Source organism: Phaenicophaeus curvirostris, chromosome 1 (assembly GCF_032191515.1).
Source record: "Phaenicophaeus curvirostris isolate KB17595 chromosome 1, BPBGC_Pcur_1.0, whole genome shotgun sequence".
NCBI classification, from domain to species: Eukaryota; Metazoa; Chordata; class Aves; order Cuculiformes; family Cuculidae; genus Phaenicophaeus; species Phaenicophaeus curvirostris.
In genome coordinates, this window is record NC_091392.1 from 141,161,874 (window position 1) to 141,189,601 (window position 27,728).

Below are 27,728 nucleotides of genomic sequence, written 5' to 3' on the forward strand. Positions count from 1 at the left end.
CATGTCCATAACAGCAGTGTCTGAAATTCTTCAGGTAAAGAGGCTCTAGCCAGATTAGGAAGCTCTAGGCAGTATATCCTTTTATGAACACTTCCCTCCTTTGTTAATTAAATCATGCTGACCAGACGAGACCGTTCACTGCATATAGTTCTCAACAAATGATGCCTGCAAAGGCCTGAGACACGTTACTGTGGTACTTCCACACTGACACTTTTAAAAGATGGCTGGTTGGCCAGCACTCGGTAGGAGGAAACTGTGCAGCAGGTGACCTACCTTTAGTTAAGGAGAGCAGTCAATAGGTGTGAATCCAGCCGTAGGCTACGACTGGCAGTCGCACTCAGCAGACTCCAGCTGGGAAGGTGGCTGAAGCTCATGCCCAGCTCATCAGAGACAATGCCAGGAGGCACAGTCCTGGCTGCATAATCCAGGTGATGACCTGAATACCTACGTGCAAATACCAGCACAGAAGAACATGGCCTGCAGTCAATAAAATGATTGTGGAACTGTACTCTTAGATTGCTCTGATGCCCATTCCTCTGCAAGGAAAGCCATAGACTTAGCTACTGAATTATAGTCTAATTAGAGAACAGAAGGTTTTAGCAAGGAACAGGCAAGAGAATGACAACCATGCTTGCCTCCTGTGGTATTTATAGAGGACCACATCCTTGGGGCTTACTGCTAGAAGAGAGAGGCATATTGTACTACAAGAAGCGGAAAGCATAAAGATTTTGATTTCCAATTAAATACCAGGATTTCAAGTTTATCAAAATATTTAAGGTGACTTTTTATTTTGCCCAAGTATGTTCGAAATCACTGAACTGGGTTAAAAGACACAAAGCTTTGCATTTGGGAAGCTCCCTCTATTTACAGTGAACCTTCTCCCTGGCTGATCTATAAGGCATTACCCAGCTTCCCCAAATTACCCTATGTAGTTCAGAGAAGAACTCAAACAGACTAAAACTACAAACAATAAAAAATAACCTTTATTTCCATTAAAAATAGGCATATATTATACACAACTGAATAAAACTGGTGACAGTAACCAGAAACCAAGTATCCCAGCAGCAAACTGGGGAGCTCCTATGGAATGTTTGAGGGGACGACCTGGTAGCATATAGCTTCTGCAGCACGTATGTTCTTCTTTTTTGCTGATGTAACACGGAAGAGCCAAGACATTATTATGCAAAAGGATAAAGAAGGCAGACCACTGGCAAATTGTGACCCAGAGAACAAGACAAAGACCAGCTCAGTTTCTTCTGGATAGTTGTGGAATAGATTTGTTGTGTTAGAGGCAAGACTAAAAGAACAGCAGCATTACGTGAAGGTGAAAGAAGGATAAAGCAAGTAATAAAAGAAGGATAATAGAATGCACCAGCCATCCTGGAAATGGAACAGGAGAGAGAAAGAGTTCTAGCAATGAACATGCTACTGGAATATGGAGGCATAGTGTATTATAATATGTAGAAAGCATAAGGCACCTATGAATCTTGAGGCTGAAAAGAGTTTGATGGGACCTGCAAAAGAGACTACTGCCTTTTCTTCATGTCCGAATATACAACTGCACTGGATTCTTGCTGATCAAGAACTCTTGTATTAGGAGAAAAAGAAGTAGCAGCTCGGGTGATACCTTCTGCTTTCCAGAAGGGAAAGTAATGGATGAAGGGAAGACAAGAAAAGATTTTTGTCTCTTTTTCAATTAGCATATTCCTTAGAATCATTATTAACAAGAAAGTTCCAGGGCATCCAACTTCTAGAAGAATTTAAAAATCAATAATTATTTTTAGGGCACTATCTCAATAGCAGGAAAACAGCTCATTGCAGTTCAGACTGGAATGACTAGCTGGAGGGACATTAAACTTGCAAGTCAGGGAAAAAGACCGTGAGAGGATCATACAACCTTTTCACTTCTAATGCAAAGGATAGAAATCGGGTATATGATTGTACATGATGGAATAAAAGAACATATAGGAATGCCAGGAAAAAATAATACACCTAGTGCATCCTTTCCAGCCCAAAATTAATCATGCAGAAACACATAAGACAACCCTAAACACTACAATGTTTGTACACCAGGAGCTTGGAAAATGGAATGTCAGATTTGGGGTTCCTAGTAAAGTCTGTGAAATTGGGTATTAGGGGATTGACCAAAACACAGCAAAACAGTAGTCATGACTATAATACAGGAATTAAAGGAAATATGTGAGGCTGCTTATAAAAGAGGACACAGGGCAGCCAAGCTTCAAATGCCTGTGAGGTGGTCAGTTAAAGATATAAAGAAAAAAAATTGCTCAGGACAAATTAATAATAAAAATAGAAAAGGGAGCAAAGAGGCCTTTGAGACAGTACTGAGGGGCTGTTATGAAATCAAGATAAAATTTACACATAGTTTGTATTAATTAAGACTATGGGAGAAGTACAATGGAGGAATTGGTACAGTTGTGTTTTCTCAGGCTGAAAAGCCACACGTATTCGTAGACCTACAGATCATAAAAGCTTTGCTGGAGTGATTACTTAGAATAGTTGCTTCCAAGGGTGGACAGCTGGACTCAAGCAGCATCTTCTAGTCTTACATTCTTATGCTTATAAAAACACTCATTAAAAGTAGTCATATCTGATCACATTTTCTTTGTATGTTTAGTATGAAAGACATCCACTGTTGTTTCATGACAAGGTCGCAAGTCAAAGTCACAGTATCCAATGCTGAAACGACCCTGCAGAAATTAACAGAATTGACACGGTGAACATAGAAGGAGCTCTACTACAGAGTTAAGTTAACTAAAGACATCAATGCATTATTACCTGTGGTTTCTTAAAATAATCAAGACCCCTTCCAATCTTAATCATCCATCCATTGTTGAATCTGTTTTTTAAAAAATCAGAAATACAAAAACCATGAGCATATTAAATAAAAAAATAGTTACATCCACAGGACACACAAGCTCCTTGTATCAACCACAATTATTTCGTAATGTTGCCAATACCTGTGTGAACCATGGAAGACACTGGTCTGCATAAAGAGAAATCTACTGTTGTGGCTGCCCCGTCCCTGGAGGTGTTCCAGGCCAGGATCGATGGGGCCTTGAGCAGCCTGATCCGGTGGAAGGTGTCCCTGCCCATGGCAGATGGGGTGGAACTAGATAATATTTAAGGTCCTTTCTAACCCAAACCATTCCACGATTTGATGACTCTATCTTCACAGTCAGAACACATGAAACTGCAGAGGACTGATTTTACTGAGTGAGGGCCACTGCCTTCCATTTTGTTAACCACAGATGTAATTTGAAATTGTCTCAAAAGTTAGGGTTAAGTAGTTTCATAGAATCATAGAATGATAGAATCATAGAATAACCAGGTTGGAAGAGACCCACCGGATCATTGAGTCCAACCATTCCTATCAAACACTAAACCATGCCCCTCAGCACCTTGTCCACCCGTGCCTTAAACACCTCCAGGGAAGGTGACTCAACCACCTCCCTGGGCAGCCTCTTCCAGTGCCCAATGACCCCTTCTGTGAAAATTTTTTTCCTAATGTTCAGCCTAAACCTCCCCTGGCGGAGCTTGAGGCCATTCCCTCTTGTCCTGTCCCCTGTCACTTGGGAGAAGGGGCCAGCACCCTCCTCTCTACAACCTCCTTTCAGGTAGTTATAGAGAGCAATGAGGTCTCCCCTCAGCCTCCTCTTCACCAGGCTAAACAACCCCAGCTCTCTCAGCCGCTCCTCAGCCGAGTACAGAGGGAAAATAACCTCCCTGGACTTGCTGGTCACACCGTTTCTGATACAAGCCAAGATGCCATTGGCCTTCTTGGCCACCTGGGCACACTGCTGGCTCATGTTCAGTCGCTGTCAACCAACACCCCCAGGTCCTTCTCCTCTGGGCAGTTTTCTAGCCACTCTTCTCCTAGTCTGTAGCACTGCACAGGGTTGTTGTGCCCCAAGTGCAGGACCCGGCATTTGGCCTTGTTAAACCTCATCCCATTGGTCTCAGCCCAGCGGTCCAGCCTGTTCAGATCCCTTTGCAGAGCCTCCCTACCCTTCAGCAGATCGACACTTCCACCCAGCTTAGTGTCGTCTGCAAACTTGCTAAGGGTGCACTCGATGCCTTCATCCAGGTCATTGATAAAGACATTGAACAGGGCTGGAGCCAGCACTGAGCCCTGGGGAACCCCACTTGTCACTGGCCTCCAGCTGGATTTCACACCATTTCCCACCACTCTCTGGGCCCGGCCATCCAACCAGTTTTCCACCCAAGAGAGTGTGCGCCTGTCCAGGCCAGAGGCTGACAGTTTGCGAAGCAGAATGCTGTGAGAAACTGTGTCAAAGGCTTTACTGAAGTCCAGGAAGACCACATCCACAGTCTTTCCCTCATCCAGCAGCCGAGTCACTTTGTCATAGAAGGCGATCGGGTTAGTTTGGCAAGACCTGCTTTTTGTGAACCCGTGTTGACTGGGCCTGGTCACCCAGTTCTCTTGCATGTGCTTCATGATAGCACTCAAGATCACCTGCTCCATGACTTTCCCTGCCACTGAAGTCAGACTGACAGGCCTGTAGTTTTCTGGGTCCTCCCTGCAACCCTTCTTGTAGATGGGCACATCAGCCAGCCTCCAGTCCAGTGGAACTTCCCCAGTCTTCCAGGACTGTTGGAAGATGATGGAAGACTGATTTCAATTAACTGGTATTTGCCCACCTAATTTCTCGATCATGTATTGAAGAGGAAAATGCAATATCCAGCGTTACTCCATAATTCCTCAATGATTGTTGTATTTCTTCCAAGCCATTTATCTGTTGACTCTTCCCGCTGCCCTGTTGAAAGTAAAAAACAATGTGAAAGGTTGGGGGGTTTTTTTACCATATATTTTATTTTTGGTCACTTCTTCCTTAAACTTACTAACAAAACCTTTCTAGTAATAATTTAAACCCAAAGGAACTCACTTGGGTGAAGGTTTCGAAGACAAGATAAAAAGCAGACAGATTACAGTAACCCTTGCTGAGGGATGTGGAGGAGGAGCTCACTCATCCCCTTCAAACTAAGTATATGTTCATATTTGAGCCAAAATAGATGCAGTGATAGCTTGAGAGCTTTTAGCTCATCACGGCTTCAAAAATGACCGCTACATACAGATGTTGGAAGAGGAAAAAACCCCAACCTTATCTCAACAGATGTTTCAGTTTTTACTGAAACTAATGGCATCACTAGGACAAATCCCTCATAGAAGGAGGGACAACCTCAGGTCCTTCACAGGGCCTGCCAGGATCATGTTGACAAAATCACTGGGACAAACACCGTAAATCCCTTATACCAGTTATTAAAGTTCCTGGAATGTTTTTCCTGTGTATATGTACACAAACAAATTTTATTATATAGATTTGTGACAGGATAAGGATTCGATAGTAGCTGATGAGAAGATACTGACTGTGAAAACAGGTCTGAAGTGACATACAGTCACAATGTCAAACACTGATATGCGCTAGCAGCAAGTTAGTAGATAAGTGCACGTAAGGCAGTTCTTACCCAGTAAGAGTCACTATGGGAGGGGAAGACAGGGTTCAGTCCATCAACTGATCCCAGATATTCCGATGGAGGTCTTCCCTAAACTTCCCTGTTTGCATTTCATTTTCATAAGGTTACTTTACTTTTAGGTGGAGCTTGAGTGACTTTAGTCAGACATTCTTTTATTCTTGATTGGTGTAAAAAGTCTCTTGGTTTTGCATTTAAAGGTATAGTCAATAAAATTTGGAGCACATGCCCAGCTAGGAGTGGTGGTCCCTTGGAGGTGGGCGGCCTTTGGGAGGGAGGTGTGTTTTGGTGCCATAATGACATTATAGTGAGTAAAATTCCACTAAAGGACATGATTTCACTATGGTTGCTCTAACAGCACTTGTGATCCATCTTCCCTGATAGTAGCTATGTGGTTACCTTCACAGTTCTGTGTCCATCCTGGTAACGGAGCCTGGTTGTGCCACCTTATATCAACAATCAGTTCTCTATTCCACCGAGGCGGAACATTCTACTTGGCCAGAACAGGCCTCTTCCCTGGCAACCACATTCCTTTCCTGGGAGCAGCAATTCATAGAATCATAGAATAACCAGGTTGGAAGAGACCCACCGGATCATCGAGTGTCTTGCTTTAATATTTCAATACACCTAACCTTGGGGAAGCTTTGGGAAATCTTGGGGTTCTCGTTCCCCCATTTTGTGTTATTTTTCCACATCAGGAAACTCTGAGGTCATGAAATTACTTCTGTTCGACTACCATATTTTTATTTGGCTCTTCATCTGTGTTTTCTGCTGAAAGTGTCAGAGCCTCAGTCTAACAAGTACTGTTAAGTAAGAATAGCTCTATATTTAAAAATAAATATGCATGTGTGTCAGTAAGTATTTGCATGTGGTACCACGTGAGTGCAAGGAAAAAGAAACCAAAACTTGGACACTTACTTCATCGTAGGAAGTGAGGAGGTGGATTGTTTTCACTTTGCACGGCCCCTTAACCAGCATCTCGCAGAATCGTAGGAAGTTATACAACTGTAAAAGGTTTATTTGATTTAGTAACTAGGAATTTTTTTAGCAGTCACATCTGTATCAGTTACAGGGAGTAACTACTTGCCTGATGAACGTGCCTAATGTACGGGTCCTCCACCCAAACTTCAGAAACAATCTCAGTGAGGTACTCTTGGAAAAGCTTCTCATAGCCAAAACCTGTTGCATTTTCCTCTATCCTGATTTGTTTATGGTATTTGCCATCTAAATAGAAAAGTTCACAACATAATTCCTATGTTACCCACCTCGCCCATAAAATTTCCACATAACAATGGGTATTTAGGCACCAATGAGTTCCTCGCAGCTCCATACCTTGCTTCTCTTTTTCAATGTGTTTTTTAATGTCTTCGGCTCTGGTCATGTACTCGGATATTTTCTGACGGTAACGGTGCTTTTTTGCCTCATCTTTTGTGGCTGTGGATCACAAGCAGATAGACCCGCTCTCCTGGAGGTGGGGGATGCACGGGGGAGGGCTGAGCCCTGCCTGGCCCATGGGGAGACACCACAGTCTTTCTCCTCCATTCCTCACCACACAAGGCGGGATTGGGACCGGGACCAGGACTTGAGCTGGGACTGGGACAGGGACAGAGACTGGGGCCAGGACTGGGCCAGGGACTGGGATGGGGACAGAGGGACAGGGATTGGGATCGGGATAGGGGCACAGGGATCGGGATTGGGACAGGGGCACAGGGATCAGGATTGGGACAGGGGCACAGGGATCAGGGTTGGGGCACAGGGATTGGGGTAGGGGCACAGGGATGGGGGCAAGAGCACAGGGATGGGGGCAGGAGCACAGGGATCGGGATCGGGGCAGGGGCACAGGGCTCGGGGCACAGGGCTCGGGGCACAGGGCTCGGGATCGGGGCACAGGGGTCGGGATCAGGGGGACAGGGATCGGGGCAGGAGCACAAGGATCGGGATCAGGGGCACAGGGGGACAGGAATCGGGGTCGGGGCACAGGGATCGGGATCGGGCCAGGGGCACAGGGATCGGGCCCCTCTCCCGGTACCTTTCACCACCTGCAGCAGGAGGTCGATGCCCTCCTGGTAACACACCAGCGACTCCTGAAACCGGGACGCCAGGTCCAGCTCCACCGCCCGCTTCACCGTCTCCGCCCCGGCCCGCTCCAGCGCGGCGGTGCCATCGCCGCCCGCCCGCGACATGGGCACTGGGACGGGGGGGGATCCCAGGGGAGGATCCCGGGCGCCTCCGCCGGGAACAGAAACCGGAGCCGGGACGGGGCCGGGCTGTGCAGCGCCCTTTTGCTTCCGCCGCGCCGGCGCGGAACCGAGGTGCCGCGGCGGGGGTTCCCACCCGGAGGGGACGCACCGAGATGGCGGCCTCGGCCGGCTGGAGGCCCAGGGCCGCTTGGAAGGTGGCGGCGGCTCCGGTTGGGGTTTGGGGCGGGGGGCGGCTACGGATGCCGCGAGGGGACGAGTGACGCGGGGCTGCGCGCTTAGCGACCCTCCCGGCCTCCCTCGGCCCCTCTGGGACCGCGCCGCGGCGGGGCCCGGGCGGTGGAACGGGGTAGGGGGGAGGCTGTGGGCCCGCAGCGCCAGCACAGCCCGTTCAACGGGAGCGGGAGACGCGCTCTCCCGGCCCGAGCCCCGAGAGCTGCTTGCGGATGCTGGGAGATACGATGATTCTATGAGGAGAGCGCAGACAAATTGCGACCTGCTCTGTTTTGCAGATGCTGGGGAAGGGGATAGAGGAGATGGCATCCACAGCCTGGGCTCGTTGTCTCTTTACCAGGTCAAGAATTCCAGAGTCGGTACGTACTGCAGTAGTTCAGAAGCTGAAAAAAGAAGTTTTAGACCACTTAATCATAGAATCACAGAATCACTATGTTGGAAAAGACCCCCAGGATCATCGAGTCCAACCATTCCTATCAAACACTAAACCATGCCCCTCAACACCTCATCCACCCATCTTTTAAACACCTCCAGGGAAGGTGACTCAACCACCTCCCTGGGCAGCCTCTGCCAGTGCCCAATGACCCTTTCTGTGAAAAAATTTTTCCTAATGTCCAGCCTAAACCTCCCCTGGTGGAGCTTGAGGCCATTCCCTCTTGTCCTGTCCCCTGTCACCTGGGAGAAGAGGCCAGCTCCCTCCTCTCTACAACCTCCTTTCAGGTAGTTATAGAGAGCAATAAGGTCTCCCCTCAGCCTCCTCTTCTCCAGAATAAACAACCCCAGTTCCCTCAGATACTCCTTGTAAGACTTGTTCTCCAGCCCCCTCACCAGTTGCTCTTCTCTGGACTTGCTCCAGAGCCTCAACATCCTTCTTGTGGTGAGGGGCCCAGAACTGAACACAGGATTCGAGGAGTGGTCTCACCAGTGCCGAGTACAGAGGGAGAATAACCTCCCTGGACCTGCTGGCTACACCGTTTCTGATACAAACCAAGATGCCATTGGCCTTCTTGGCCACCTGGGCACACTGCTGGCTCATGTTCAGTCAGCTGTCAACCAACACCCCCAGGTCTTTTTCAATTAATAATTAATCAATATTAGCCCACTCATTTTGCATTTAAAAGATGGGTGGATGAGGTGCTGAGGGGCGTGGTGTAGTGATCGATAGGAATGGTTGGACTCAGTGATCCAGCGGGTCCTGTCCAACCTAGTGATTCTATGATTCGTGCTGTCTGTGGTCAGGCAGGTTTCTAAAGACTTGGGGGATGGGCAGGTGTGCAGTGCGTTGCGTGAAGAACTGGTGGAAGGGCACAGTCTGAAGGGTTGTAGGGAATGGGGTCACCAGCAGCATTCGATCCTCGCACCAGATGTGTTCAATGTGTTTGTCAACAATCTGGATGCAGGAGTTGAATGCACCATTAGCAAGTTTGTTGATGATGCCAAACTGGGAGGCGCTGTTGATTAGATATCAGGAAAAATTTCATCACCAAAAGGGTTCTTGGACACTGGAACAGGCTGCCCAGGGAGGCTGAGGGACAACCTCATTGCTCTCTATAGCTTCCTGAGGAGGGGAAGTGGAGAGGGGGGTGCTGAGCCCTTCTCCCTGGGATCCAGTAACAGGATGTGTGGGAATGGATCCAGTCTGTGCCAGGAGAGGCTTAGACTTTGCATTAGGAAGCATTTCTTTATCGAGAAGCTGGTCGGACCCTGGAATGGACTTCCTAGAGAGGTTGTTGATGTCCCAAGCCCATCAAACCCTTAACAACATGCTTTAACTTGGTCAGCTCTGAAATGGTCAGGCAGTTGGTCAAAGTAATAGGTGTAGATCCCTTCCAACTGAAATAGCCTACTCAATAAGTAGGTAAAATGACAAGATATTTGACTTGCTTATTATGGTTTTACATTTACAATTTTAGCTTATCTTTTTGCAAGATACCATCTAGTTTCAGTCGATCCTAAAAATCATTCTTAAAGCCTGTGGAAAAACTTCTCATTGAAGAATCTCTGCTTAGCCCCTGAATGGTATGCATGCAAATTAAGTGCTGTGCTGGTACAATGTGTTGTCCGTGTGTTTCTATGCAGCTGTATGGTCAAGCTCAAGGTTGAATGTATTCATTAGCAAAACATTATGAAAATACGCTTGATTTAATGTTTTAAAAGCTGAATTTGAAGTGACTTGTTAGTGCTTTGACCTTCTGAAAAGAAAGATAGATAAACATGTAAGAATTTTTACTAAGGTGGAAGTGTGTTTTCTTAACTGTACTAATAATAATGCAGATATTTAGGAAAAAAACTGGGTTTTTGTGAACTTCTTATTCTAGGTGTTTCAGCCACGGCCTGGAGATCATGAAAAGTATGGAGGTGACCCTGAGCAGCCCCACAAAATCCACGTTATTACTAGAATAAAAAGTGTAATTGGTCGCCCGTATTGGGAAAAGAAGATAGTACGTGATCTTGGACTGGTTAAAGTATGACTCTTGTTCTTTATACTTATCGTCTGCAACATAAATGTAGAAACAGGGTAGAATTAAAGTGGTGGGGTTTTTTTAAGGACCTCAGTTTTGCAGTAACAAAACTTGATTGCTTTATAGCTGCTCTAAATGTAACTGAGAAACTGATGATGTGTTTAAGAGCTGAGAGGAACATTAATGATGGATGCCCGTTTAGTTGGAATTCAGAATATCACTGTATGGTATTGTTGTGCATGCCTGAAGAGAAACTTGCCTTGAGAGTTCTCCTAAATAGTAAAAATAGATTTGTAAATTCATTTAATTCAGTTTTCTCTGTGGGTCGCATTATTCAATTATCTCAGGCAGGCAAATAAGACTTACTTATTAATGAAAAGGCTTCCAAATCCAGAAGGGGTGATACACGTTCAAACAGGTTACTAAGAGTTTGTGTCAAAGGTAAGTTTATCCAGATTTTTTAGGCCTTATGCACACTGTGCAAAAATTTGCCTAGTCAGTGTTATATTACAGAGCAACACTGTTCGCTTGATCAGATCTAACTTAAGCAAGCAGTCTTACTCCTGAACTACTGTGTTTACATTTTTAGTATCTTTGAAAGTTGAAAGAAATTTGAATATATTGATAATGTAATGGGAATAAAGCTGAATTTGTTATTTTATTGGAATCAGTAGTTCGATCAAGTTTTGATTTTGTGTTTTTATGTACTTGACGCATGGCTTATTTCTCTAAATCTGATATTTGCAAACACAGTTTATATTTTTTACTGGTAGTGTGAAAGATGCAGTGAGCAGAGATTTGGGGTTTTGGCAATGTATTTGTAAAGCCTATTCTATCTTTTATATAGGCTCATCAGCCGATACTGCACAAAAATATCCCTTCTGTGAATTCCAAGCTGAAAGTTATTAAACATCTGATAAGGTTTGTTAATTGATTAATTTGAAACACTTAATGTAACTTTCTGCTGGTCAGAAGGGTTTACTAAGCAAACTTTTTTGCCTGTAGAATACAGCCACTGAAACTACCTTATGGGTTGCCAACGGAAGAGGAAATGTCAGACACCTTTCTCACGAGCAAGGGAGAGCTTGTCATTAAACGGCGTCTAAAAGCTCAGGAGCAGAAAGAAATTAAGTCATAAGGTGTACTGGTTGGATTGATATTTTATAAAAATAAATGATTTAATTCCTGAGTTAATAGTTTGCATATGAAATGTAAGCTTAATTCTTACCCTGTCTGGTATGAGTGGTGGAGGTGACAGTGATCCATAAGGAAGGATTGTGTGTGTACAAATGTAAAATTTAATGTTGGTAATGTTTGCCTGAAATATTAAATGAATTATAGTACTTGTGTTTTAATTTCATGGCTAGATCACTTCATGGCTGGCTATTAGAGAACTTCTATATTTATAAAGTCAGATAAGCGGAGAAGGAAGTAGGATAGGTCTAACTAATGGTGCTGAGGACATCGCTAAAGGTTTACAATGATAGAATCATAGAACGGTTTGGGTTGGAAGGGATCTTAAAGATCAACCAGCTCCAACCCCCCTGCCATGGACAGGGAGACCTCCCACTAGATTAGGCTACCCAGCCTGGTTTTGAACACCTCCAGGGATGGGACAGCCACAGCTTCCCTGGGCAACCTGTGCCAGTGCCTCAGCGCTCTCGTAGTGAAGAAATTCTTCCTTATGTCTAGTCTAAATCTGCCCCTCTCCACTTTATAGCCATTATGATGGTTCTTGGCTTCCTTTTTACTGCACGAAGGACAGAGCTGGAATTGAAAAGCCCTCTGTATAGCAGTTACACAAGAATCGACTGGCTATCCACCAGGAGTGCCATTTGATTGAGGCAGGCATTTGGGTGACTCATCTTTATCATCCTGATCTTGAACAGTCCTCTGGCCTTTTCTGTAGCTTAAAAAGTACCCAAACTCCCTATTTGGGAGTAACAGAGGGAGTGATTCATATCTTGGCGGGTTGTATAATTTGTTGGAAACATGCTATCTCACTTCATACACATTTCTTGATCCTAAATGGTTATTAATAGCCTAAGACCTCCAGTCTTTGTGAAAATTGATGCTTTTCCTGTTTTATTATTGCCAGCTTTAGAAATCTGGAGGCCCTGAGGCATACCTCTGGTGCGAGTTAGTAATTCGTGCTGCGATTTCATGAAAGAACACTTTTTACTGGAGGATCCTGAATAGTACTGTGCACATAGTTTTATTTACAGTTTCAAGAATCGTGGCTGAAGTTAGGAAGCTGCTGCAGTATCAAATGATAAAGTAGTTTTCATTCCAGCAGGCATTAAGTTCCGTAGTGTAACACACTGTGAGCGTCTCCCACACTAGACACACGGTAGAGGAGTTAATCTTAATGACTGTATGTTATGAGAAGATCAGAGGGATACAATCACTGAAATTGAATGTTTATCCTTTCTGTGTGCTTGCAGAGAAGAATAAACACCAGTAGGAGTTCAAAGGAATACTTTCTGTCCCAGTAGAGGGATATAAGAGCTGAAGACACTGTGTTCAGAAGAAAAAGAATAGGCTATGGTAGTGGCAGTGGAGAGTACAGTGGCTCCTGCTGACTGACTGGAGGCAGAAATATGAAATTGAGCTGAAAAACTTCTATTTTTTGACAGGTTACAGGCTGTAGGACTCAGAAAATACTGGTGTCAGCCTAAAGTATATAGACTAGCAAGGGAAAAGTGAAGCAGATAAATGGATGTTGCTTTTCTCCCCTCCTTCCTTCTTTCCTTCCTTTCCATCTCGCACTGTGGTGTGTTACAACTGCAGTCACTGTGGTGTTGACCATTTTCCCAAAGGGTATAGTTAAGAAAGCTGAAATTTCAGCCCTTCTGAAGGACGTATGTAGTACATCCAAGGTACAGGGCATTCTTAAAAGAGATGGCACAAGTACTAGGGCCCATAAAACTGGGTGCACAAATGCAGCACGTTCTTTCATCAACGGGAAATTGTAAATGAGACCTTCAGGAAGCACAGGTAAGAAAAGCTTCCTCTTTGTGCAGGGAAAAAACAGGATAACTTAAGTTGATAGCAAAACTCCAGTTTAAGACTCTGGGTCTTAAAAACCCAGAGAGAGCTCAGCCTCTCTTTGCAGCCTGCTCTGCTGCGTGGCTGGCCTCATGGGGAGAAGTTATATGCAGAATACAGTCTTGTATCTGGGCTGAACCTCTCTTCTTACAGCTTACGTCTGTGGTCACTACTCTTCCCACCTTGCACTGCTGGGAAGAGCCAGCCTGGCTCCATCTGATGGGGCAAGTGCTCCAGCCCCAACCACCCTCTGCTGACGTTGCTCTACTGTGTCAGGGCTCCCAAAACAGGGCACTACTCTAGTTGTGGTCTAACAAGTGTTTAGTAGAGGCATGTAATCCCTTCCCTTGGGCAAGCTGTGCTGCTGTTGATACAGCCCAGGGTACCCTTAGCTGCCTTTGCTGCTTGGGCACGCACCTGGCTCACACTGAGCTTGCCTCTTGGATGAGAACCATTTGCCATGTCTACCTGCTCTAGCATTTAAAGTATATTCAAACAAATCCTTGGTGCCATACCTGGCAGCAGTGTAGAAATGTACTGTTTTAAGGATAAATTTCTGTTTCTGTGCTATTGCTCTGTTGCACATTCACTGTTTCAGGTTTGGTAATTAAAACTGTAGTGTGAGTAGATCAATAGCTTTCTAATAATAGCATCAGGATACTTTTTACTCATAGGTACAAAATACTAACGATAGAAAATGCACCATATTTAACCACCACCCCCCCACTGTGTGTTCTTTGCTACTTCTCTGTTAGCCCCTCAGTAATATCCTTGAGGGTTTTTTTAACCACTCTAAACCACTTACTTTTCTCCCCTGTGTCTCAAAATGGCTGAAAGAACCCAACAGCTCTGAAGCTAAGGCTCCCCGAAAGCTTTACTATATGACTGATTTAAAGGATGTTTATTGTGCATAAGCTTGTGTCAGATTTTATAATCTACACAACATTTAAAAAACATGATGGAATGTGCATATTCCTACTCCAGAGCCTGCATTAAAACTAATTTATAGCTTCAATAGAAGCATTCATTACAGCAGCTTGAGTTGTACAGATTGTTGGTAACTGTAAAGGCTGGAGCGAAGTAGTAAGGGGGGAAAAAAAAAAGTTAAGAACAGCATAGTATTTTCTCTCCTGTCACAAAAAACAGCCACTTTGGGGTCCCAGAATCAAAGTTAAGAGGAATTATTCTGAAAGGATATGATACACTGTGATACACTTTTCTGGTAGATTAAATATACACAATATTTATTGCAGATATTCAATTCCAAAATTGCAGGTTGTTCTCAACTTTGGACTGCTGCTAGACACGTGTATTGACAGATAAAATCTAAGGTGGATAAAATCTTATTAAGCAGTGTTACAGCTTTCCTGTGGCATTAATCTGCTGCTTGAGAAACTGCAAGCACAGATGAAAACTTTGCGTGAACATTCTTATGAAGTGAGATAGAACATAAATGGCAAAAGGTAGATTGCCATTTGGATTATCAGCAGTGTTATCTTTCAAAGTGTTTTTTTCAGCCTTAGCTAAAAAAAAAACCACCCCGAAACATTTAAAGTTCGCACTTGTTTCTGGCTTCATTGCTCTCCCCCATTCTTAGTCTTTCTGGGGGAGAAATTAGGATTTTTTAAAATTAGAAGCAAAGTATGCGATCAGTGACTTAAACCTAATCATCATTGGGGTATCTCAGTATCCATTTTTCTTAAAAAACTTGGCTCTTGCAACCACATCATTGGCATAGTCTTTGTGTGTTGTGCCAACATCCATTTCATCATAGCTCTGGATACTGTTAGGTCCCGCATTATAGGCTGAAATCCCACCTGACACGAGAATGAAAGAAACACATAAACAGAGGTAATATTTCACCAGTAAATAAAGAAACAAAAAAACCCCTACAAATTAAATGTGTTGCTTTAGTTTGCAGTTGTATTTTCACCAGTGTTGGATTAACATTTCCAGCTAATTTTGCCACACCTTCCCTGGGCAACCTGTGCCAGTGCCTCACTGCTCTTATAGTGAACAAACTCTTCCTTATGTCTAGTCTAAATCTGCCCCTCTTCAGTTTATACCCATTGCCCCTTGTCCTATCACTACAAGCCTTTGTGAACAGTCCCTCCCCCTTGATGATCTCAAAGGTCTTTTCCAATCAACCAATTCTTTGACTCAATAAAATGAGCAGGGAGACCTGGATGCATTTAGTTTTCTGAAGTGCTCAGCATTGCAGCGTTGTTGTCCTTGACTTTTGTATGTGAAGTGTTTTAAAGCTGACATTTTTAAGCTGACAAAACTCTACCTTTGAGCTGTTGTTCCTTTGTCCATCTTGGGAATTTTTTCCGGATTTCCTCTATCATCTCGCACAGAATCTGTGTGCCTTGTGCTAAATGCTCTTCACTGTCCCATGACCCGACAATCTTATGGTATCGCTTGTCAACCTGAAGGTGAGACAGCAATATCAGCACAACAGAAACCCTACTGTCTGTCCAAAGCTCTTAACTGTTTACAGGCTGCTTGTATTAATTTTGGTTTTTAATCTCATGATTTACCTCTGTCATGATTTTATGGATAAGAAGTGAATTTAGCTCAAGGTGCAGGCAAAGCCAGCAGGTGCATGAATAGCAGACTGTTGGGGCACTGAAGAGGAATGCCTGCCCCACCTCCTTGTCTGTTGGAGCCTTAAAACCCCAACACAGCTGCTGCTGGAAAGGTGACAGGGTGCAGAAAGTAGGCTTATTGCTATTTAAGTTTTTCCAGCTGCGAGATGACTGCTCCTCTCCTCCCCAGCTGCATCAAGGGTGGGAAAACCTCTGTTTCCTCTAGGGATCTCCCCTCATTCTCTGCCCCAGTTGTGGTATCCTTCCCCTTCTCCATGAGGTAGTAAAGCACAAATCTGAAGGGGCTGGAGTTGTTACAAAAAGTGGATCCCAACACGTGCAGGACGTGTTTAGGGATCATACGGATAAGCGTACAGCTTGGAAAACAATGAGACATGAATGAAGGGATGAATAATGAAGTAAGATCCCCCACTATTCAGACCTCTGTGATACATAAAGAATAATTAACCTGACTGTATGTAGCTTCAGCCTACAGGCCTTCGTGCTTAGTTAAAAAAATGCTTTTGGAAACAAGACTTATTGTTTAAAGTATGAAATAGGAACAATTAATCTCGTAATTTCCAAGAGAGCACTGGAAAGAAAGCAGTAGTTTCATGGTGCAACAGCAACTGCTCGTGCCCTGCCACTCGTCAGGGTCTTTCCCTGGTGCTGGAAGCTGATATAAAGCCGAAAAGGTTTAGGGGTTGCTTTTTGGCAGGGCCTCTGCTGCTCTTCTGACTCTTTCCTTCAAAAGAAGGATGAGGTTTGCATTTTTAAGAAGATTGACCATACCTGCATTAAGCCATATGCATTTCCATAGTCCCCCCAGCCGTTGTCCAGCACTGTCCCAGCATGGGACTCTCGAGAGATAATCCCAGCAATCACAGCTGGATCAATACCCTTGCTGTTGCCAGCTTTTGTAATCTTGGATCGATATTTCTCCATGTTCCTCAAATCTTTTTCTGCAATCTTCTCTGAAGCACGAACTCCTAAAACACAACGTGCACGGCTTATACTTTCATTTGTAAAATCAGAAACAAGTTGTTCTAACAGTCATTATGATTGAGCTGACATTTTGAATCCTTCTCAATCTATTCAGAGAGAAGAAATGATAGAATTGACCAATTTTGCTGAAGAGTCAGTGCTCTAAATATCACACAGGTGATATAAAAGATGTTTTTTTTCAAATACAAAGGGCTATTCTCTAGGATGCAGAATACAAGGCAGGACTTCTTGTTTAAAATCTAAGCCTTTGGGTGGATTAGTCCCAGATTTAGTTCCTTTTAATTCAGAACCATAATGGGGAACCATTCAAAAACTTAGGTGATGAGGGAAACCCTCTTAAGGGAGAGGGAAAAGCAGGTTTGATGGCAGGAGATGGGTGCACCCAGCAGACCCTGCATTTTCTGTGCGGTGCTCTTGGATATCTTCTCAAAGACTATTCCAAACGTAGATTTACGTGCTCAAGCAGAATCTTTGATGGTTGTGGATAAATCTACTCGCACAGCAATGACTGACAGCCAGGATCCATAACAGGAATGTGCTTGTGCATGGATGTAAGAAGGGATGAACAACTGAATTAGTGCCTACCTGCATAGCTCAGTCCTTCAGGTCCTGCGGTTGCCTCTGAAGCTCCAGTTGTGTCAACATTCAGTATATTCCCGTAACGGCCTAAGAGCAGTGTTTACAACCAGATGTCAGGCCAGCACAGTGTGAAATAAATGCCATTAAAATGTTTTCAGATCCATGGCTGAAACTCGTAGCATCATTTCGATACCAGCGCAGGCATTTGTGCTAGTAGATGTGGTCATGGTATCGTGTGCTCTGAAAAAGTTTACCCCTCAGTGGCACTAGCATGAAGCCACAGTGTAGCTTGTGAGGTGAACTTGTGCTTTGTGCACAATTCATCTCCCCTAATTTTAGCTTACCTAAAACTGTCTAATCTTAGCTTGTGACTTGGGATGCCCCCACAGGCAATGGAGAAGGGCACCTGCAAATGTCAGTTTTTCTATTCCAAAATAAAAAAAATAATCAATGAGAGTCAAAATAAATCCTACACCACTTACTTGGTCCAGCTTGCTTTTACATAGCTACTGTCAACAAGAAAAAGTCAGAGAAAAATCCTTCCACTACATCCATTATAATTTATCTGACTTGCAGTTTGTTTGATTTGCAATTTGTCTGTTGTCTAAACATGCTGGTGAAGAAGGGAAAACGTGTGAACAGCAACTGAGAGGGGCAATGCTAACCTAAACCCAGCAGTTAATGGAAAGCAGACTTTGATACAGTGGATTATTTACAAGAATATTAGACAAACATCACAGACCTGACATGTTTGCTGCAGACGTCTCCTCGCCTTCTTGCCACACTTCCTGGAGTCAAACAGGCTTTTTATTCAGTTGGGAGCAGCTGAGTCAGTGCATTTCCCACACGCTGCTGGTATTACGGGAAATAGGAGTGCCTAACAACTTCTGGTGTGTCCACAACAGCGTTTCTGCTCTGCAGCATGAGCACAGTTATGATTTTGAAAATGAAATACCTTTAAATTTACTTTAAAACCCCATTGCTAACAGTTTGGAACAAGGAAAAGGCTTGTCTGAAAACAACTGCCCCCCTTTGTCATTGTCGGGAGGGACAAAGATGCTGACAATGGGGGAACAGGAACCTGCACTTTCAGATGTAACAAAGTTTTTGCAGGCAAGGACCCTGCAATAATAACATGAGACAGAGCTGCAGTCGCTGAGGATTTGGGGATGCAGAGACTATGCCAGGTCCCGTCTTGTTATCCCGTCTTGTTATCCCATCTTGTTATCCTGTCTTCAACAAAGGTGAAGGCACAAACCCAGATCAGCAGGCAGCACGGATAAAATTTGCTGTAGCTGTTCCACAGTAAGGAAAAAAGCCACTGTACGGCAGACCTCCCCATCACTGTTAATCCATCCTGACATGCTTCTCCCCTCAGATAAATTTTGTGAGGGTGAAATGCTGTTTTGCTCCTTCATGAGCTCTTTCACATTTTAAGCTAGGGAATTCCTCCTTGCCATTGTGTTGAAAGATCATATTCTGTAGGTTTTCCCTGTACTGTTGATACCTCCCACAGAGAACCAGCTGCAACAAGTCACAGCAACCAATGCATAGAACTCTTTGTGTTCATGTTCATAAATGAGTTAAAAGAAAACTGAAACAGAGGGAAGTATGTCTGGCAGGGAGGAAAATAGAACAGATATACAGAAGTGACATGGTACAGAAGTGTCACTTCATACAGAAGTGACATTAAAAAAATTTCAAAATTCAAAATACCACTGAAGATGATTCACAAACCAGTGATCTCCAAATGGCCTGTGCTACCATTCCCTTATTGCTGGGGAAGAACAATAAAGGATGTAATAGTTTGCACTTGTATCTCCCACATTTCCTTAAACCCTATCCAGAAATTAGTGTTAAATCATATATGCATAAGGAGAATAAAGAACGTGCTTTTAGGACCTTCCTGCATTTCTTAAAGAATCAAACAAGCTGAATGGTAATAAAAATTTTGAGTGGATTATCCTTCACTTGTTTCACTTCTGCAGACTTGTTTTAGTAGCACTCATGGCTTCTCGGTACTGGATGTGGGATTAAACTGGCTTGGATCAAGTGGAAGTTAACTTTTCTTTTTCCCATGTAATTTTTAGGTAGTGTAGCCCCATCAGAGTACTGAAAGAAGGAAAGAAGTGGCTGTAGCTGTTATACGGAACAAACTGCATAGTACGTTTCAAAACCCTGTTGGTTATATTTATTGGTTTAGCTTCTAAAATCCCCAGTAGTTTTTGCAGAAGTCGTACTTGTTCTATCATCACATATAAAGTCCTGTTCTGGAGAGTACACAGGACTGAGACATGAAGCTTACACAAATTGCACAGATTTCATTATCTTTTTTTAATAAGTCTATTTTTGCAAGCATTGGGTCTAGCAAGGATGAACTGGGACTTTAGGTAAGTCCCCAGATGTCTCAGGAGTCTTGTTCATTACCTCACCAAAGTACAGCAAAGGCAGTTCTTGTTACAAGGTAAATACTTAAAACCAATACTTAAATGCTTTGTATTCATTGCTGATTGAAATGAAAGCCAAAACAGGGAAACTATGTGTGTTTCTGCATTTACATGTGTTACCTTCTTCTACTCTGTCCATGCAGACGTGGCAAACCTGTTTACTCCTTTCCCTTTCACTTTCCCTGTCTGATATGTAGCTGTAGTCACGTATACCTGTCCTCAGCAGTTTCTTTTCTTGTCTAAACCATCCCAGCTCTGCAATCTTTTTGGGCAGTGTCAATTCCTGGGCCAGAGGGCAGGAGGTCATGGGTGTTGCAGACTAAATTCCCTCGATAGGTGTGGGAGGCAAATCCTGGTGTGGGGAGTGCAGGCTGCCTCCGTGGTGTGAGTGGGGAGAAGGGGAAGTCACCATGTGTCCACACAGAGGGACGTCTGCAGTGAACATCTGAGATTGGCAGCCACGTCCCCAAGTGTGTAAGGAAGTCTGATCTTGAGAATGTGTGTACATTAAGCCAATTATATCATCGTACAGGCAAATTACAGAGCTTTGGAGGTTGCTCTTTTTTTCTGAATAAGAAACAAAAAGGCAGGATGTTTTCGACACATTTATTATATGACTACCTGGAAATTCTGCTACATCACCTGCCGGGTAGAAAACACCGAGTGCTCATGTTTAACTGTACTGAAATTCACAACAGCCCTTACCTCACCTGTATGGAGTCAGTGGGAGTCAGTATGGAAATTGCTAGTGCTAAGACCTCGGCTTCAGAGGTACAACTGAGCAACATGGTACAAGGTAAGACAAGAGACAGTAGCTTAAAAATGTGTGTTGAACACCAGTAATTTCATAGCAGCTCTAGCTGAAGTGTCAGCAAGTGCCTTCCTGCTAATGGAGCCTCTGGACTGGTGAGCCATGGGACGTGCCTCCACACTGGTCCTGGGAACTAGTGGCATGAGGCACCCATAGAGACGATTGATCAGGGTCAATCTTCAGGAGTAACGACTTGATCTAAGAGTTGAACGTCTGGGTCATCTGTGTAGTCTGAACTTTAAAAAATCAGGTTAATCACCTGGATTTCCAAGCTTATACTGTCAGACAGCCAATTCTTCAGGGTGGCAACAAGGCAGACACCTCCCAGCCTACTTTCCCATGCAAACCGTGCCCAGCACCATGTGGGCTGTGGTGATGGCAAGCAAAGTCTTTCTGAGCTGAGACAAGTTGCTAGGACATGTCCATAATTACAACACAGGTTTGAGAATAAGCCAGGATGGAAACTCAGAGAGGCAAAATCCGAATCAGTAAGCTTACAAGGCCACGTGCAGGCTAACTTCCAAGTGCAGCTGAGGTGAGGGTGTAGGCTGTGACTTTAAAGGCAGCTTCTACGTGGCTGCCCAGGGAGATGGTTGAGTCCCCATCCCTGGAGGTGTTTAAAAGATGGGTGGATGAGGTGCTGAGGGGCATGGTTTAGTGGTTGATAGGAATTATTGGACTCGATGATCCTGGGGGTATTTTCCAACCTAGTGATTCTGTGATTCTGAGCCAGAAGACGGAAGATGCATGGGAGGGGAGAAGAGGTGAAGCTCTTCATAGTGTAATGTCAGAGCTGACCTTCAACATGGGCAGTCAGATTCTTGGGAGCAGGAGGGGAGAGGCTGCAGAGCCTGTCAGTCCAGTCAGGGCCCTGACAGGACAGCGAACCCAAATCTGGCTGCTCTTCTTCAGGCTGACCAGACTCGGCTCCCTCAGCCTCTCCTTGTGTGTCCCTGTGCTCCAGCCCCGGACCAGCTTGGTGGTCTCTGCTGCAGTCACTCCAGTGTGTCAGTGTCCCTCATGTTTCAGGGAGCCCCAAATGGAATACGGTATTCCAGGGATGGTTCCAATGGCACGAAAGAGAGGGAAGTGTTCATTTTCCTCAGCCTGCCAACTAGACTTCTGCTAACGTAAGTCAGGGTGCTCTTAATCTACATCCCTGCAAATGCTCATGATGTCCACCAGGACCCCCAGGTCCTTTTTTGCACAGTTTACTTTCTAGACAGTTGGCTGCAATGCATACTGATACATGGAATTATTCAGTCCCAGGTGTAGGCCCTTGCCTTTTTTTTAATTGATCTCCACGGGGTTACCATTAGCTCATATCCCCAGCCTCTCCGAGACTCTGTCTTTGGTACCATTTGTGAACTTGCTGGGAGTGCTCTCTGTCCCGAGTCTGAATTGCTGCTGGAGACACGAAGCAGTACTGGCTGCAGGATCTGTCCCCAAGAGATGCCTCCTGCTGGACCCTGTGACATGGACTATCATGCTCTGAGCCTGGTAATTTTCTAGCCACCTATTCAGTCTGTGTCAGGCTATAAGGACACTGCCGCAGGCTGGGACAAAGACCTTGACAGGTCAAGGTATTCCACATCCATTCCTCTTCCCTTCTCCATAAAGCCAGTCATCTCACCACAGGAGGCAAACGTGTTGAACAGGCACTATTTACCCTGTTTAAATCCATGCTGGATGTTGGCAGCATGGTCTCTATTTGCTCCTGGGAGGATGCGTATCATAAATCTGTGCACTGTTAATGACTTCAGATTGCATTTCCCTGTCCATTTAAGATGCTTACTGCTAGCTTTTTCCAATTATTTTGACACACAGTTATTCCCAGTCCCAGACGGTGCACGCATCGTGGAAGAATAAAGGAAGTTCCCTCAGCATGCAAGTGGATGCTGGTGAGAAAGACATAGCTTGCAATGTTTGCTGTCAAATCAAAACCAACTCTTCCTTTGGCCCTGGAGAATGAGGGCTTCTTATTCCCCTCTTCTGCCCTTGCTTTTCCACCCTCCCACTCCCAAAATTAGTTCATTTCCAGGTCTAGAATGAATAGTGGCACCAAAATATGCCAAACCTAAAGACTATTTTTTCCCCGAGTGTCACTCATCTACAAGCAGCAGAGTGGGGAAAGAGTTTATGAAGCGCAAACGTGTTTCATTCCGTTTTCTTCTCAATTTCTCTGTCTGCCTAAAATTGACATCATATTCACCCAAACTTTGCTAACAGACATGACATTTTGTACATTAGAGTCCTGCTTCACTTGCTAATAAGGCTTTTATTCAGTTTCTGTTTGCTTATTCCTGTATGACTGAAAACATCCACTTCTATTCTATGCATTTATATGAAAAATTATCATTCAAGAAAAAAAAAAAGAGACTGCTTTTCAGCGTGACACAAATATCAAGCAGCTTTAGAAAAATAAATCATGAAGCTAATAACCAAGAAAGTGTTTTGCCTTTTGATTTCTTAACAGAATGACAGATTTTGGCAGAAGTATGTTTTAAGATCTGGAAGGCAGCAAATTTTCAAAAGCAAAACAAACTACTCTTCACAGCTCAGAGAAATATTTAGATAGCAGAAAAAATTTATTAATATTTGGTAATATTCCCTTTGTCAAATCCAAACCATATTGCTTGCAAAGAAACTATGTGATTGGTCTCTTACTGAATATTGTTTTAAAAATTCAAGGCTCTAGTGTGCAAATAGTTATTCATGTAAATCATTCCTGATCATTCGCATCTGTATGGGTTTGCAGGAGAAGCTGTTTTGTGTCTCAGCTCCCTCAGCGATGTTATGCAGCTGATGGTGAGGAAGTGGTTCCATAGTGATTCTTGAGTCTAGTATCCATGTTTCTTGAAATACTGGGCTCGTGCAGCCACATCATTCGCGTAGTCATCATTGGTGGTGCCGATGTCCATCCTGTCATAGCTTTGGACGTTCTTAACGCCAGCATTATAGGCTGAAATCCCGCCTGGAATGAAACACCAAAAAAGTCATACGAACTTAAAAAAATAGGGAAAAATCTGGCCTGATGTATTCTGCTTTTACTGGTTTTGAAAGCTTTCGCTTATCAGGACTTCAGAAGGGGTGTAGGTGGTGTTATCAGAGCCTCTCTGACTTAAGTGGGGCTCTGCAAACAGGTGACAGTCATTCCTGAATCCACCAAAACATCAGAAAGATACCTGAAGCTTTGTGTTCACAGACATTTGCAGCCTGGTGTACTCACAGCATTTATTTGGAATAGAATAGAATAGAATAGAATAGAATAGAATAGAATAGAATAGAATAGAATCGAATCGAATCGAATCATATTAGGGAGATAGTTTAATGGTGGACTTGGCAGTATCATATTTATTGTTGGACTCAATGTTATAAGTCTTTTCCAATCTAAATAATTCCATGATTCTGTATTGTATCATATCCAACATCCTTTAAGTTTCTCATTCATCCCTGAAACTAATGCTCTTAAGAGCAAGTTAAAACACGCATACATCACATTATCTTTGTCTTGCAGCTGTGTATATGCAACTCCTTACATTGTGTTGAAAAGCAGAGGTATTTGAGGTGGCTTGAAATGAGCCTAGCGTGGTGCCCCAGCAGTACAAGATGGTTGCAGGGTGCAGCCTGCTTTGAAGCAGACAGCTTTTCCATGCTGCCAAGCACAGTTTTGCAATTCCTTGAGAGCAAACACCTCACCTCCTTTGTCAACAGAGATATGGAACTGCTGGCCCCATTCAAGTAAACCACAAAGCTATTTCTTAACTTGAATGGCTGTAGGAGACTCCTCATGGTCAGATAAGGAAAGCTTAGCTCTTGTACAGACTAGATTTCAGCTATATAAATATTTGCTACGTGGTGGTGGAAATTCAGTGGGGCTGCCGCACCTTGGAAAAGCAAACCCAACACAGAACTGTAAAAGCTTGTGAAATAAAATGGGGTGAAAAGCTAAGTGACAGTCTGTTAGAAATACAGTCATTGAGGAACGTGGGAACTAATTCAGTTTGTTCTCATCCTGAAGTTTTTCTTCTCTCCTGGACAAAACTTGTGGCCTGTACCTTACCTTTCAGCTGTTTATCCTTTGACCAGTTTGGGAACTTCTTCTGTATACTCTTTATCATCTCAATAAGTATGGTTGTGCCCTGGTTAAGATGAGCTTCACTGTCCCATTGTCCCACAGGCGTATGTGACCTTCTGTCAACCTAAAAATATCAAAACAACAAAAAAGAAGCAATTTGCCTGTTGTAATGGATGATAAGTTTGTGGGACTTACTTTTATTTATATGTTTATCAGGTTTTAGTGGACTATTGACAAATACCTGCATTAAACCAAATCCATTTCCATTGTCACCCAAGCCATTCTTCAGTACTTTGCCAGCATGAGATTCCCGGGAGATGATGCCAGCGATCAGGGCTGGTTCGATACACAGTTTTTCACCAACTTTCTTAATGAGTGTTTTATATTGATTCATAGCTCCTAGGTCCCGTTCAGCAATCTTTTCTGAAGCTTGTACTCCTACAGTAAAAATCAAAAGTTACTTGTTAACTTTTAAAACTCAGAATGGTCTCTCAGCTCTTTCCCTCTAATATAGACAGAATTACATAAAACTTTTTTTTGTCTTGCCTCTGGGAGGAGGCAGGTGATTGTTGTCAGGTGTATTATGCAGGATTAGCAGCTAGAGTGTGTTGAAAATGTGAGGGATTTGGGTAAATGTGCCATGGAAAAATGGAGCTGTCTGGCAGAAGAAGGATACTCACCAGAGTAGGATAAGCCCTCTGCTCTTGCAGTTTTGCTTGAAGCTCCAGAGGTTTGAATTCTGTTCACACTGCCATAGCAATCTGTGTTGCCCCGGGAGGCACCTGCAGAGGTGACAAGGAAAGGCTCAGGCAGTGAAAACCTTTTGTGACTGCAAGGAAAACCTACTGGGAGGCTGCACCCCAGAAAGGACAGGCTGTGGGGTGTGGGAGATGCACGGGGCTGCCTCTGTTGCGTTTCGTGAGGTACAGTAGGTGAGGTCCTGCCCTAGACCCTGCACCCACCCTCACCTCAGAGGCCACCCCTCCTTCTGCAAGTCTCACAAGGGGACCTGAGTGCTCTGTCCTCTGACAAAGTTTAATGGCAACCGAGAATTTGAGGAGGTGGGGAAGAGGTGTGTCAATGTCTCCTGCTTCCCAGCCCTGGGAACTTGTTTCTGGCAATGAGGGACACCAGACTTACCCAGGAGGGCAGCGAGCCCCAGCAGCACAAGCATTGGATACATGGAGTGGTTCGTCCTGAGCGCACAGAGCAGCCTGAGAAATCAATCAGTCAGCATGTATGAAGACATAAATACATCTCACCACTTGCTGAACAAATACAAAGACACTCTTTCTGAGCTGGTGGGGTATTCCTCATGGGTGGATAGGAGAGGCGATACACAAATGGAGTCATATCTCCAGAATTCACAGAATCACTGGGTTGGAAAAGACCCCCAGGATCATCGAGTCCAACCATTCCTATCAATCACTAAACCATGCCCCTCAGCACCTCATCCACCTGTCTTCTAAACACCTCCAGGGATGGGGACTCAACCACCTCCTTGGGCAGCCTCTGCCAGTGCCCAATGACCCTTTCCATGAAAATTTTTTTTCTGATGTCCAGCCTGAACCTCCCCTGGTGGAGCTTGAGGCCATTCCCTCTTGTTCTGTCCCCTGTCACTTGGGAGAAGAGCCCAGCTCCCTACAGCTTCCTTTCGGCTAGTTATAGAGAACAATAATGTCTCCCCTCAGCCTCCTCTTCTCCTCTTCCAACATGTCTGATTTGCACTTGGTAATTTCATTTCTTAAAAAAAAATAATAATTAAAATTAACTCTACCTGCAGCAGTAGTTCTTGTAGTTGGGCTCGCTTCTGTTTTATCCTTCCAATCTGCTTCTGTTTTTCTGTCTCTTATTCTAACAGACCCTAGTGGCAGCTCATTTGCTCTGGCACAAACCAGACTGCAGCTGTTCACAAAAGACTTGTGACATCTTACTTCTGCTGATGTTTCAAACCCACACCTTCTACAATATCTTGGTAACTTCCTCTAAATCTCAATATTTAACACAGAAAAAATAAGGTTAGCAATGCTCGGTGCCCTGTGCTGCTGCAGTCCCACCATGAATGCCCATTATTCACTGCTTATATTCTGTAAACAAACCACCTTTGCTACACCTGGAGAGCTTTGCCTGAATCTCCTGGGACTTTCTTTATACTCAGAAATTAGCAATTTCAAGCTGCAAGCTGTATAAATCATCGTGGCTATCTACTTTAGGGTGAGTTGTGCTCTGGAGCACCCGTTTCCCCTCACTGGCTGGGAGGGGAGCCTGGGGAGACCGACTTGCCTATGGATGAGAGCCCCTGGGCTGCCAAGGAGATGGTGTTGCTGAAGGGAATGAGAAGAGCTCCTGCTCCTGTGGTGGTAACTTACCTACTTGTCCACAGCTCAGCTTCTGGCATAGGACTGAGTTTTGGGAAAGTTCAATATATATAGGGAGAGCCACCTTCTGTTGGTGGTAATCTGACACTGTGATGAAATGTACTGAGCTGTGATTTTGTGAGACTTAACAGCACTTTTTTTCTCATGTAAACAGAACCTGTTGCACTGTGGGCATTGGCGTGGTGTCAAGCATGTTCTCAGCAGTGGCATTTCCCAGACTTCCAAAGGGAAAAACCCCACACCCTATTCTTCTCTGGGTGTTTCTCCACCTATATCTTCTATTTCACATCCCATTCCTGGAAAAGCTGAGCTAAAGACCGAGTATCCAGCTGTTCTGCAGGTGTTTGCCCCAGGCACATCCCTGTATCCTGAACTGTGCCCCTGCT

At 44.2% G+C, this 27,728-nt stretch overlaps 4 protein-coding genes across 4 annotated transcripts; 1 reads left to right on the forward strand and 3 right to left on the reverse strand.

The window, feature by feature from the left end:
* Positions 1 to 961: 961 nt before the first annotated feature.
* MITD1 (microtubule interacting and trafficking domain containing 1) lies at positions 962 to 7,747 on the reverse strand. The gene is made up of 7 exons (XM_069876523.1): positions 7,544 to 7,747; positions 6,847 to 6,948; positions 6,602 to 6,738; positions 6,433 to 6,519; positions 4,684 to 4,799; positions 2,800 to 2,860; positions 962 to 2,711 (listed from the first exon to the last, which is right to left on the reverse strand). Exons 1-7 carry the CDS (start codon positions 7,695 to 7,697, stop codon positions 2,616 to 2,618), a joined length of 753 nt encoding a protein of 250 aa, XP_069732624.1. The 5' UTR covers positions 7,698 to 7,747; the 3' UTR covers positions 962 to 2,615.
* A 73-nt stretch (positions 7,748 to 7,820) lies between these two features.
* Positions 7,821 to 11,602, forward strand: MRPL30 (mitochondrial ribosomal protein L30). The gene is made up of 5 exons (XM_069876559.1): positions 7,821 to 7,909; positions 8,225 to 8,305; positions 10,265 to 10,411; positions 11,256 to 11,329; positions 11,414 to 11,602. Exons 1-5 carry the CDS (start codon positions 7,868 to 7,870, stop codon positions 11,544 to 11,546), a joined length of 477 nt encoding a protein of 158 aa, XP_069732660.1. The 5' UTR covers positions 7,821 to 7,867; the 3' UTR covers positions 11,547 to 11,602.
* A 3,069-nt stretch (positions 11,603 to 14,671) lies between these two features.
* LOC138730831 (lysozyme g-like) lies at positions 14,672 to 18,439 on the reverse strand. The gene is made up of 5 exons (XM_069876349.1): positions 18,371 to 18,439; positions 17,635 to 17,715; positions 16,837 to 17,033; positions 15,747 to 15,885; positions 14,672 to 15,273 (listed from the first exon to the last, which is right to left on the reverse strand). Exons 1-5 carry the CDS (start codon positions 18,375 to 18,377, stop codon positions 15,140 to 15,142), a joined length of 558 nt encoding a protein of 185 aa, XP_069732450.1. The 5' UTR covers positions 18,378 to 18,439; the 3' UTR covers positions 14,672 to 15,139.
* Positions 18,440 to 23,144: 4,705 nt separating this feature from the next.
* LOC138730823 (lysozyme g-like) lies at positions 23,145 to 27,400 on the reverse strand. Its single transcript, XM_069876338.1, has 6 exons — positions 27,334 to 27,400; positions 26,105 to 26,178; positions 25,645 to 25,746; positions 25,206 to 25,402; positions 24,950 to 25,088; positions 23,145 to 23,860 (listed from the first exon to the last, which is right to left on the reverse strand). Exons 1-6 carry the CDS (start codon positions 27,360 to 27,362, stop codon positions 23,727 to 23,729), a joined length of 675 nt encoding a protein of 224 aa, XP_069732439.1. The 5' UTR covers positions 27,363 to 27,400; the 3' UTR covers positions 23,145 to 23,726.
* Between the last annotated feature and the right edge of the window lie 328 nt (positions 27,401 to 27,728).

What these genes read in the sequence shown, in the direction of transcription:
- LOC138730823 (XM_069876338.1), bottom strand. Translation starts at nt 27,362, where the DNA reads ATGCCAGAAGCTGAGCTGTGGACAAGTAG. An exon ending in GGGGCTCGCTGCCCTCCTGG is followed by an intron (nt 25,747 to 26,104) that starts GTAAGTCTGGTG and finishes TCACCTCTGCAG; the next exon opens with GTGCCTCCCGGGGCAACACA. An exon ending in ATGGATTTGGTTTAATGCAG is followed by an intron (nt 25,089 to 25,205) that starts GTATTTGTCAAT and finishes TGATATTTTTAG; the next exon opens with GTTGACAGAAGGTCACATAC.
- MRPL30 (XM_069876559.1), top strand. Translation starts at nt 7,868, where the DNA reads ATGGCGGCCTCGGCCGGCTGGAGGCCCAGGGCCGCTTGGAAG. An exon ending in GGCCCAGGGCCGCTTGGAAG is followed by an intron (nt 7,910 to 8,224) that starts GTGGCGGCGGCT and finishes TCTGTTTTGCAG; the next exon opens with ATGCTGGGGAAGGGGATAGA. An exon ending in GGTCAAGAATTCCAGAGTCG is followed by an intron (nt 8,306 to 10,264) that starts GTACGTACTGCA and finishes TTCTTATTCTAG; the next exon opens with GTGTTTCAGCCACGGCCTGG.
- LOC138730831 (XM_069876349.1), bottom strand. An exon ending in ATGCATATGGCTTAATGCAG is followed by an intron (nt 15,886 to 16,836) that starts GTATGGTCAATC and finishes TCTCACCTTCAG; the next exon opens with GTTGACAAGCGATACCATAA. An exon ending in AAAGGAACAACAGCTCAAAG is followed by an intron (nt 15,274 to 15,746) that starts GTAGAGTTTTGT and finishes TTCTCGTGTCAG; the next exon opens with GTGGGATTTCAGCCTATAAT.
- MITD1 (XM_069876523.1), bottom strand. Translation starts at nt 7,697, where the DNA reads ATGTCGCGGGCGGGCGGCGATGGCACCGCCGCGCTGGAGCGGGCCGGG. An exon ending in CCTGCTGCAGGTGGTGAAAG is followed by an intron (nt 6,949 to 7,543) that starts GTACCGGGAGAG and finishes TGTGATCCACAG; the next exon opens with CCACAAAAGATGAGGCAAAA. An exon ending in TCCTCACTTCCTACGATGAA is followed by an intron (nt 4,800 to 6,432) that starts GTAAGTGTCCAA and finishes TACTTTCAACAG; the next exon opens with GGCAGCGGGAAGAGTCAACA.